At 40.8% G+C, this 10,000-nt stretch overlaps 2 protein-coding genes across 12 annotated transcripts in view; both read left to right on the top strand.

Moving 5' to 3' along the window:
- LOC141765180 (spectrin beta chain, non-erythrocytic 1-like) overlaps nucleotides 1-4,340 on the top strand; it is a 41,927-nt gene extending 37,587 nt beyond the window's left edge. For all 3 annotated transcript variants that reach the window (XM_074631200.1, XM_074631201.1, XM_074631202.1), the window contains 4 exons: nucleotides 1-90; nucleotides 171-344; nucleotides 468-510; nucleotides 1,823-4,340. The exon at nucleotides 1-90 is cut by the window's left edge and continues 125 nt beyond it. In XM_074631200.1, the coding sequence (XP_074487301.1) occupies nucleotides 1-90; nucleotides 171-344; nucleotides 468-510; nucleotides 1,823-2,038 (523 nt within the window). In that variant the 3' untranslated portion in view covers nucleotides 2,039-4,340. The remainder of the gene's footprint in view (nucleotides 91-170; nucleotides 345-467; nucleotides 511-1,822) is intronic.
- A 4,130-nt stretch (nucleotides 4,341-8,470) lies between these two features.
- Nucleotides 8,471-10,000, top strand: part of eml6 (EMAP like 6) — a 33,334-nt gene continuing 31,804 nt past the window's right edge. For 6 of the 9 annotated variants that reach the window (XR_012593401.1, XR_012593400.1, XR_012593402.1 and 3 more), the window contains exon 1: nucleotides 8,471-9,817. Coding sequence is in view for 5 of the 9 variants with exons in the window: in XM_074631206.1 (XP_074487307.1) it covers nucleotides 9,621-9,817 (197 nt within the window). In the remaining 4 variants the exon portion in view is untranslated. The remainder of the gene's footprint in view (nucleotides 9,818-10,000) is intronic. The other 3 variants (XM_074631205.1, XM_074631204.1, XM_074631203.1) reach the window with 1 other exon arrangement.

Genomic DNA, 10,000 nt, shown 5'->3' with positions numbered 1-10,000 from the left:
CAAGAACCAGGACTCGCCCTCCTCGCAGCTGGAGGGACTCCTGCACCGCAAACACGAGTGGGAGGCGCCCAGCAAGAAGGCCTCCAACAGGTAACGCAAAGATCCTCCACCGCAGCAAGATGTCTCACTCCTCTGTTCATCACGTGACCCCGCTGCTCTGTGATTGGCAGGTCGTGGCACAACGTGTACTGTGTCATCAACAACCAGGAGGTGGGTTTCTATAAAGACAGCAAGGCGGCGGCTCAGGGAGTCCCGTACCACAGCGAGGTTCCCGTCAGCCTGAAGGACGCCACGTGTGACGTGGCGTCAGACTACAAGAAGAAGAAACACGTCTTCAAACTGCGGTAAAACTTTGGATTTATGTTAAATTTGCAGTGTTATGATTGATAAATCTGCTTTCTGCTGATCTGAAATCAGCTGTAACTAACAGCCGTCAGTGATCTTCATGCTTCCTCTCTCTGTTTCAGAGTCACTGATGGAAACGAGTTTCTGTTTCAAGCCAAAGACGAAGTGAGTTTTATTCTTTTTCTTTCTGTCTCATCAACCTGTTAGCTGAGCTGGAACAAGTGCTACCACAAGTACTAATACCACAGTGTAGTATTACTCACAATTAAAAGTCCTGCATTCAAGATATTACTTCAGTAAAGATACAGAAGTACCAGCATCAATGTCCCATTTCAGAATCATATATTATATCACTGGATTATAATTATTGATGCGTTAATTTGTTCATCACTTTAATGTTGCAGCTGGTGAAGATGGAGCTACTTTAATTACTTTTTGGACATTTTACGAATATTTTTCTGATATTTTACTAATATATTTCTGATATTTTACGAATATTTTTCTGATATATTACTAATATATTTCTGATATTTTACTAATATATTTCTGATATTTTACTAATATATTTCTGATATTTTACTAATATTTTTCTGATATATTACTAATATTTTTCTGATATTTTACTAATACTTTTCTGATATTTTACTATTATTTTTCTGATATTTTACTATTATTATTCTAATATTTTTCTGACATTTTACTATTATTCCTCTAATATATTTCTGATATTTTACTAATATATTTCTGATAATTTACTAATATTTTTCTGATATTTTACTTGTATATTTCTGATATTTTACTAAGATTTTTATTATATTTTTGGGGTATTTTATTTGTTCATCACTTCAATGTTGCAGCTGGTAAAGGTGGAGCTACTTTTAATGACTTTATAAACTGCTGCTAGTTTTATCTATTTTATCTATAATAATACATCATCATTTATTAGTTGATTAGATTTAGTTTTAATAATCTGAACCTTAAAAGTAACTTAAGTTATTAAATAAATGTAGAGCAGTAAAAAGTACAATAGTTACTCTGAGATGTAGTGGAGTAGAAGTAGAAAGTGGCAGGACATGGAAACACTCAATTAAAGTACAAGTACCTCACAATTGTACTGCAGTACTTGAGTAAATGTACTTAGTTACTTTAGTTACTGTCTGTCAGTGTTAGAAGGTTACAGATTACTAGATACTGTCAAACATGGAATAAGTAATTGAAGTATTTTAATTACAGAGTAAAGTAACTTATTACTTATTAATTATTACTTATTTGATCATTTATCTAATAAAGTTTAAATATTAAAGCTGAGAAGTCATAAAAACGTCCCGTTAACCGTCTGAACAGGATCAACGTTATATTCTAAATGTACTAGTAACTGTAATGTAACTACATATTTCTCTCATTAACTGATTACATTCACATGTATTCAGTAATGGACTGACATGTAACTAGTTACTTCTGTGTCGCCCCCCTCCAGGAGGAGATGAGCACCTGGATCCAGGCCATCCTGAACGCCGGCGCCGACCGCTCCGACATGCAGGGCAGCCACCCCGGCACTCCGGCGTCTGGCCGCGCTCAGACGCTGCCGGCCGCCGTCACGCTCACCACCGAGTCGAGTCCCGGCAAGAGAGAGAAGGACAAAGAGAAGGACAAAGAGAAACGCTTCAGTCTGTTCAGCAAGAAGAAACAGTAGAACGGCAAACTCGCAGTGCTTTGGTGAAACCGCTGCAGTCCGATCCGCATGCTCTCACGCGGGACGCTCTGACGCAGGACGCTCTGATGCGGGACGCGTCACATTTAGCTTCTCATCACCGTCAGCTGGAAACACAAAGAACTGGAACCTGCGTCAGAGCGTCCTGCGTCAGAGCTGCGCTTCGCTCCGTGAAGGTCTCTGATATTAAAGCAGCATTATTATTAAACCTGCTCTGAATAGACCTTCGTGTACCAGCCGCCAACCCTCCGACATTTCCTGTTCCTACAGAAACGTTAAAGTTCACCTCGCTGATGTCAGTCAGACGTCGTCGACGTCAGACTAAACTGGAAACACAGATTGTGACGAATGAATTGAATTCGGTGTGAACTGTCTCCATAAAGGGCGCCGTGCACGTCGTACGTGCTGTTAGAGGATGAGTGATCCCTTTAAACAGCAAACTAATACACCAGGCGTTGACATCACTCCTGATGTCACTACTGAACAGCCAATGACGGAGGTCAGGAGCTGAGGAGCAGAAAACTGTAAAAGTTTCACCAAAGTGACGTCGTTGTTTTTGTGTTTATTCTCAAAGCAGTTTAGTTTTTTAATATTTCTGGTTTGATTTTCTTTGTGTGGTCGCTGGTCGGTCGGGAGGGAGGCGATGCGACGCGACGCCGTGCCCAAGAGCCAGAGTGGCGGTTTCGGTTCAGACGTTGTGATGTAATAGTGCTTCATCATCGACGAACCGACGGACAAAAGAGCGAGATTGGCGGCGGTTTCTATTTATACGTTGTGATTGTAACTGATCGGGTTTAGATGACGGCTGTCAATCAATTATAATATTTAATCATAAATTAATCCTTCGTACTTTATCTGTCCTAAATGTACCTTAAAGGGAGATTAGTCAAGTATTTAATAATCTTATCAACATGGAAGTGGGCAAATATGCTGCTTTATGCAGATGTATGTATATATTTATTATTGTAAATCAATGAACACAAATCAATGACAGATATTGATCCAGAAACCCTCACAGGTACTGCATTTAACGTAAAACAATATGCTCCAATCATAACATGGCAAACTGCAGCCCAACAGACAACACCAGCTGTCAGTGTGTCAGTGTGCTGACTTGACTATGACTTGCCCCAAACTGCATGTGATTATCATAAAGTGGGCATGTCTGTAAAGGGGAGACTCGTGGGTACCCGTAGAACCCATTTACATTCACTGATCTGGAGGTCAGAGGTCAAGGGACCCCTTTGAAAATGGACATGACAAAATTTAGCGCAAGTTTGGAGCGTTATTTAACCTCCTTCACTCTAACTTTAAAACTGAGCCGCTACAAACTAAAAATCACAAGTTGTGTTAAAGAAATAAAAATGAATTTGCGTGAACGCGTTATTATGGCGTTAACGTCGACCGCTCTAGATGTGACGTAACAGTTTGATGGTTCGTCAGTTTGCCGACGACAAACCGCCGTTTCTTCACAACGTCTAAACTGAAGCCGTCGCTGCCTCTTCTCTCGCTCTGTCGTGATGATGTCATCACACGCTCACTTCTCTTTGTTGTTTTCTTTTGTTTTTCTTAAATTTGAGTTTATTTTTGTACTTTTTTGAAACAGCTCTGAGTTCTTTTCCTCAGTTCTGTGTCTCCAGAGACGACCTGCGTTCTTCTGCTGCCGTTGAGAAATTGGACCAATAGTGCATTTTGTTTAATTATTATTTTGACCTTACGTCCTCTGACACTCTGCCGCCGTTTTGTTTTAGTGTTAAACTCACCTGGGAGGAGGTGTCTGATGTAGAAACGTCCACCTGCATGCTTCATCAGGCTCAGAGCCTCGCCTGAAACACTCACCTGAAACTAAACATCTCCTCATTTTTTTACCTTTTTCTTTGGTTCTGATCCGATAGAGAAGATCAGTCTGTATAATAAACGCTCTGAAGCGTCGCCGTTAGACGCTGAACCATGTAGGCGGGCGGCGAGCTGCAGATCGTGTAGCTGGGGGCGGCGAGCTACAGCTGTGGACGGATGAAGGTTGCTTGCTTATCGTCGGCTCTTCGCGCTGCGCTCAGATTTTCTGCTCTTTGATACTCGTGTTGCTCTCCGTCGCCGTATATCTATCGTACCAACATGTATGGAAGTTAAACGCCATCTTACTGCACAATCAGAAGTCCATCTATAGGAATGAAGGCCGAATATTTAAACTGACGTTAGACCATAAAGGCTTATCTCATGTATGAAACTCTAAAGCTCTCTCTCTGTCTAATATGTGCGATGTCATTAAAGCTTTTAAACTTTACACTTCCTGTTGCTTCGTCCTTTCACACATCTCAGTATTCATCATATTCATACAGAATATTTTACTTTTATTATTTTAAAGATCTTTAGTTTACGATCACAGAAGACAAAGAAAGTGGAACCAGAGGATTTCTGACTCTAACGACTTTGATCAATTATTACTAGGGATGCACCGGGCCACTTTATTTCAGACTGAGTACGAGTACTTACATTTGGGTACTCTCCAATCCCGATTACCGATACAGAGTACCGATACGAGAACCGATACAGAGTACTTCCCTGTGCCTAAAGACCCTCGTTAACAGCCAGCTGGAGGGTGATCATCAAAACCCCGTGGCGCAATGAAAGTGAGGGCCGGCATGCGCCATCTGAGGTGGGATCCCGGCCCAGCGGGTTCGGGCGCACCAACGGCCCGTCTCGCCTGTACCGTCAGGGAGGTGGAGCGCGAGGACCCGAAAAATGGTGACGAGAGGTTAACATCACGCTTACGTAAAGTGATATCGGTGCCGTTGTATCGGAGCCGTTCGGCGAGTACGAGTACATGAGCACAGTATCGGACCCGATACCCGATACTGGTATCGGTATCGGTGCATCCCTATTTATTATAATCAATTATTATAATATTAAAAAGCCGCTAAGAGGCTGAAGATTTTCACTGTGACTCATTCCAAAAAGTCCAGATGTGTTTTTCTGTTTATTGAATGAAATGAAATACAAACAATAACTGTGATAACTGAAGTCTGTAACGTGACGTGACGTCAACAGGAAATATCCAAACCTCTCTCTCCCTCTCTGTCTGGCTCCAATGACCCGGTAAGAACAGGTTAAACCAACCACACCTCTGTGTCAACTACAGGAAGTGATGTTAACCAAAAGAACCAGCGCAGCCTAAACTAATAAAAATAATAATAATAACAATAAACAACAGGCCAAATACACACTTTGGCTCCAACGCTGATATTTTTTGCAAAAAACAACACAATAAAACACTTAAACTCATTTTCAGTTAGTTTTCTGTCTCTTTGGCTAATCAATAAAAATATTTATAGTAATGATTACAATCTGTGGAAGATGAATAGTGCCATGTTTTAAAGGTCCCATATCGTGCTCATCTACTGGAACATGTTTACATGCTGTAATGTTAAAAAAACACTTTATTTTCATCATCCTGTCTGCCTGAATATACCTGTATTTACCCTCTGTCTGAAACGCTCCGTTTTAGTGCATTTCAATGGAATTGCAACGGAATTGCGTTGCTAGGCAACAGTTTGGGTCCATTTTACTTCCTGTCAGCTGATGTTATTCACATACACTGCAACAGGAAATAAACTGGGACACATTTAGAATGTTTGCGTTTAAAACCGTGTAATGATCTAAATATTGTATATTTGTGACATCACAAATGGACAGAAATCCTGACGGCTTGTTTCAAACTCACAATTTGTGAACACGGGCTGTGTGTGCATTTCTCCGTATATTGAGCGTTTTGATAGTTTAACAGTATTTATAAAGCACTTAAACCTACTTTATAATGTGTAAAAGACATGAAAATCTCACTTTTTACAATATGGGACCTTTAAAAAAAAGAACTGAAATGTTTATATATAGTTTTGAAACAAAAGCCAGAAATTAAATATTATTTTCCTCATGTTTTCCATCTGTTATCAGACCTGTCAATCACGTCATGTTGTTAGATGTTGAATCTCTATCAGCTGATAATCAAATATCATAATAAAGTGTTGACAGAGACTACAGAACATGTTATATTATATTATATTAAATTATATTTTGATTTAAAAAAAAAAAAAAAAAAACGGCAAGAAGATAAGTAATTTCAACATTTGAATGTCTTCAAATATAATGAAACTACAACAACACAGAGGTGATTGTGTGAAACAGCCAGCTGGAGCTTTAATTGGTAGCAGCAGCAGATGAGGAATCCGTTCGTTTCTAGAAGGTAATGCGCAAAATTGCGAAATCTGAGCTGCAAAAACTCTCGCGAGAACTCTCACTGCCAGACAACATCATCCAACCTTAACACTATCGCGAGAGTTTCCTCCGTTTGTTGGTTCCCTCTTAGTCACTACCGAGGACTTCTCCTCGTTCTACACTACACCTCCCATGGTGCACCGCGGGCTCCTGATCGCAGTCTGATTCATGAAGCCGCTGCGCTCGCGCGGACCTGACGCTCTGACAGAAGCGGGAAGCTCGCGGAGGTTAGAGCGAAGGAGACCGGAACCCGGAAACATTGGGCTTCAAAATAAAATTAATTTAAATAGAAATCAATCAAAATCAGATAAATTGTATCAAAATACACCTTTTGATTATTACAAAATCACTCTATTACACTTTAATAATACTATACTATTATACTATTAGTATTATCCACCCAATCTATCAGACTGGAGACTTTGTTTACACTGTAAAATGTTGTTCTACAGCTTCATTAACCTCCACAGAGACTTCTATTGGAAACTATCTTTACAACTTAGAATAGAAATAATAGTGATAACAGTAGATTCAAGATTCAAAATTCAAGATTCAAGATTCAAGATGTTTATTGTCACGCCGGTTATACAGGTACAATCGTGTGAAATACTTTTTGCTGGGAACTCCATTAAAATAATTAGTTATATTACAATTATAAAAGGAAATACTTTAAGTTATATTACAATTACAATTACAAATACTTCAAGTTACATTACAATTACAAATAGAAATACTTTAAGTTATAACACAATTATAAAAGGAAAGACTTTGTACAAGGGCATATTAAGAATATATAGTGATGTGTCATTATTGGGCTTCAAAATAAAATGAATATAAATAGAAATCAATCAAAGTCAGATAAATAGAAATGTGTCATTATTGTTGTTATATTGTATTGCTAAAGAACGCTGCCAGTAGCCTCAGTACTTTATGTTGAAACTCCTAAGCGGAAGTGTTGGAGGTTACTGGGATCCCTGGGATTCCCGTTAATGTCCCGGCTTTCCTTCATCTTCAGCATCTTTCTGGGTTTTTTCGGACCTTTCTGAGCCGGGTCTCCGCCGGGTCTCCGCCGGGTCTCTGCCGGGTCCAGCGTCTCTCCGCCGGGTCCAGGATCAGTCGGTGTCGGCCGGTTCGGCTGGTTCCGTTGATGATAAATCGGAGCTGTAATCTCCGGATTTAACGTGAAACAGCGAACAGACGGAGGACGGATCATCTTCATCCTTCAGCTCCGTTAACGTTGAATTAACGTTACATTAACGTGATTTACTAGTTTAGTTGTCGGTGTTACCGGATCACCGGTCAGAACCACAGACGGTACAGAGACTGCTCGTTTCATTATCGGTACCGGAGGCTGCTGACACCAGAACACACGTGGACTCATCCTCACTATACTATTATTAGTATTATTATTATTAATATTATTAATATTATTATTATAGAGAACAGCAGAACCTGATTATAACGTTCATTCTGGGAATGTTCCGGTTCTGTAGGTTCCTGTCAGCTGGGTTCTAGTGTTCCTGTCAGCTGGGTTCTAGTGTTCCTGTCAGCTGGGTTCTAGTGTTCCTGTCAGCTGGGTTCTAGTGTTCCTGTCAGCTGGGTTCTAGTGTTCCTGTCAGCTGGGTTCTAGTGTTCCTGTCAGCTGGGTTCTAGTGTTCCTGTCAGCTGGGTTCTAGTGTTCCTGTCAGCTGGGTTCTAATGTCCCTGTCAGCTGGGTTCCTGTCAGCTGGGTTCTAGTGTTCCTGTCAGCTGGGTTCTAGTGTTCCTGTCAGCTGGGTTCCTGTCAGCTGGGTTCTAGTGTTCCTGTCAGCTGGGTTCTAGTGTTCCTGTCAGCTGGGTTCTAGTGTTCCTGTCAGCTGGGTTCTAGTGTTCCTGTCAGCTGGGTTCTAGTGTTCCTGTCAGCTGGGTTCTAGTGTTCCTGTCAGCTGGGTTCTAATGTCCCTGTCAGCTGGGTTCCTGTCAGCTGGGTTCTAGTGTTCCTGTCAGCTGGGTTCTAGTGTTCCTATAGGTTCCTGTCAGCTGGGTTCTAGTGTTCCTTTAGGTTCCTGTCAGCTGGGTTCTAGTGTTCCTTTAGGTTCCTGTCAGCTGGGTTCCGGTAGGTTCCTGTCAGCTGGGTTCCTGTCAGCTGGGTTCTGGTGTTCCTGTCAGCTGGGTTCCTGTAGGTTCCTATGAGCTGGGTTCTGGTGTTCCTGTAGGTTCCTGTCAGCTGGGTTCTAGTGTTCCTGCAGGTTCCTGTCAGCTGGGTTCTAGTGTTCCTGCAGGTTCCTGTCAGCTGGGTTCTAGTGTTCCTGCAGGTTCCTGTCAGCTGGGTTCTAGTGTTCCTGCAGGTTCCTATCAGCTGGGTTCTAGTCCCATTTAAAGAACCTCAGATCAGCTGATCAAGAACACATTTTAGATTTATCATTATTAATAAAACTGCAGAAACATCAGCAACAATTCAATAAAACCTATTTTTATTTAATATAGTTATTATTATTATTATTATTATATTTATTATTATTATATTTATTATTATATTTATTGTCTGTTGGCTGAATATTAATTAAATACTTTGAAATCAAACAGCAACAATTTAATAACAAAAATATTCTGAGAACGTTTCTGAAACCTAAATGTATTTAATTGAGATGTCTATATGTTATTATTTATTATAGTTTAATAGTAAAGTGAGTGATGATGTCACTTTAAAGCTGATAAAGTCGGACTGTGATTGGTCAGGAAGTGACCACGTGGTCTCCTGTGTTCCTACATGTGTTTGACCTTTAACCTTTAGTGATGACCTCAGGAGACAACGACTGAACGTTAACGGCTAAAATATTATAATTAATATTTAATTAAAGACAGAAGTGAGTTACTGTTCCTACGTTTCTGACAACAGCATTAGAGTTAATATTCATTATCATTATAATAATCATAATTATATAATATTATATTATTATTATAAATCATAATTATTACAAATAATTATTTATAATTTAAACTAAAAATAGAACGCAACAGAAATTAAACGTCTTTTTAATGAGTAGTTCTGTCGATGAATCGCTGCCGAGTGATCGGCTGCGACTTGGCTAACGTTACTTAGCAGCAGCGAGGCTGAAGCTTGGAATCATGGGACGTGTAGTTGGATGTTGCTCAGTTAAAAGGACTACAACAATGGACTCCAGCTCCCAGCAGCGTTAGCGCCGACAGCAAGACTTGGATGGTAGCTGACGCCACGGCGACGGACCCGCTCTCATCGCGTCGGACAGACGTGAATATTTGTAACTTGGTGGATCTTTAACGTTGAGTTTTGATGTCGGATAAGACGGCGCCGCGCTGCCAGCTGAGGCTGGAGTGGATCCACGGGTACCGAGGTCACCAGTGTCGTAACAACCTGTACTACACGGCGGGGAAGGAGGTGGTGTACTTCGTGGCCGGGGTGGGCGTGGTCTACAACACCCGAGAACACACCCAGAAGTTCTACCTGGGGCACAATGATGACATCATCAGGTGAGGAGGCGGGGGGGATTCTGGTAGTACGGCGGCGTATTAGGGCCGTATAGGTAACCATTACGGAGTCAGGGGAGGAAATAACAACATTTCTGAGAAGAAAAAAATCCTAAATTTATGAGAAAAATTGCACAAATTGTCAAATCACCCGTCCTATCGGTTTGTGGACGACAGTTTCGAAGT

The sequence above is a fragment of the Sebastes fasciatus genome, chromosome 3, assembly GCF_043250625.1.
Source record: "Sebastes fasciatus isolate fSebFas1 chromosome 3, fSebFas1.pri, whole genome shotgun sequence".
In the NCBI taxonomy this organism is placed as follows: domain Eukaryota; kingdom Metazoa; phylum Chordata; class Actinopteri; order Perciformes; family Sebastidae; genus Sebastes; species Sebastes fasciatus.
This window is presented reverse-complemented; position numbering and strand designations above follow the sequence as displayed.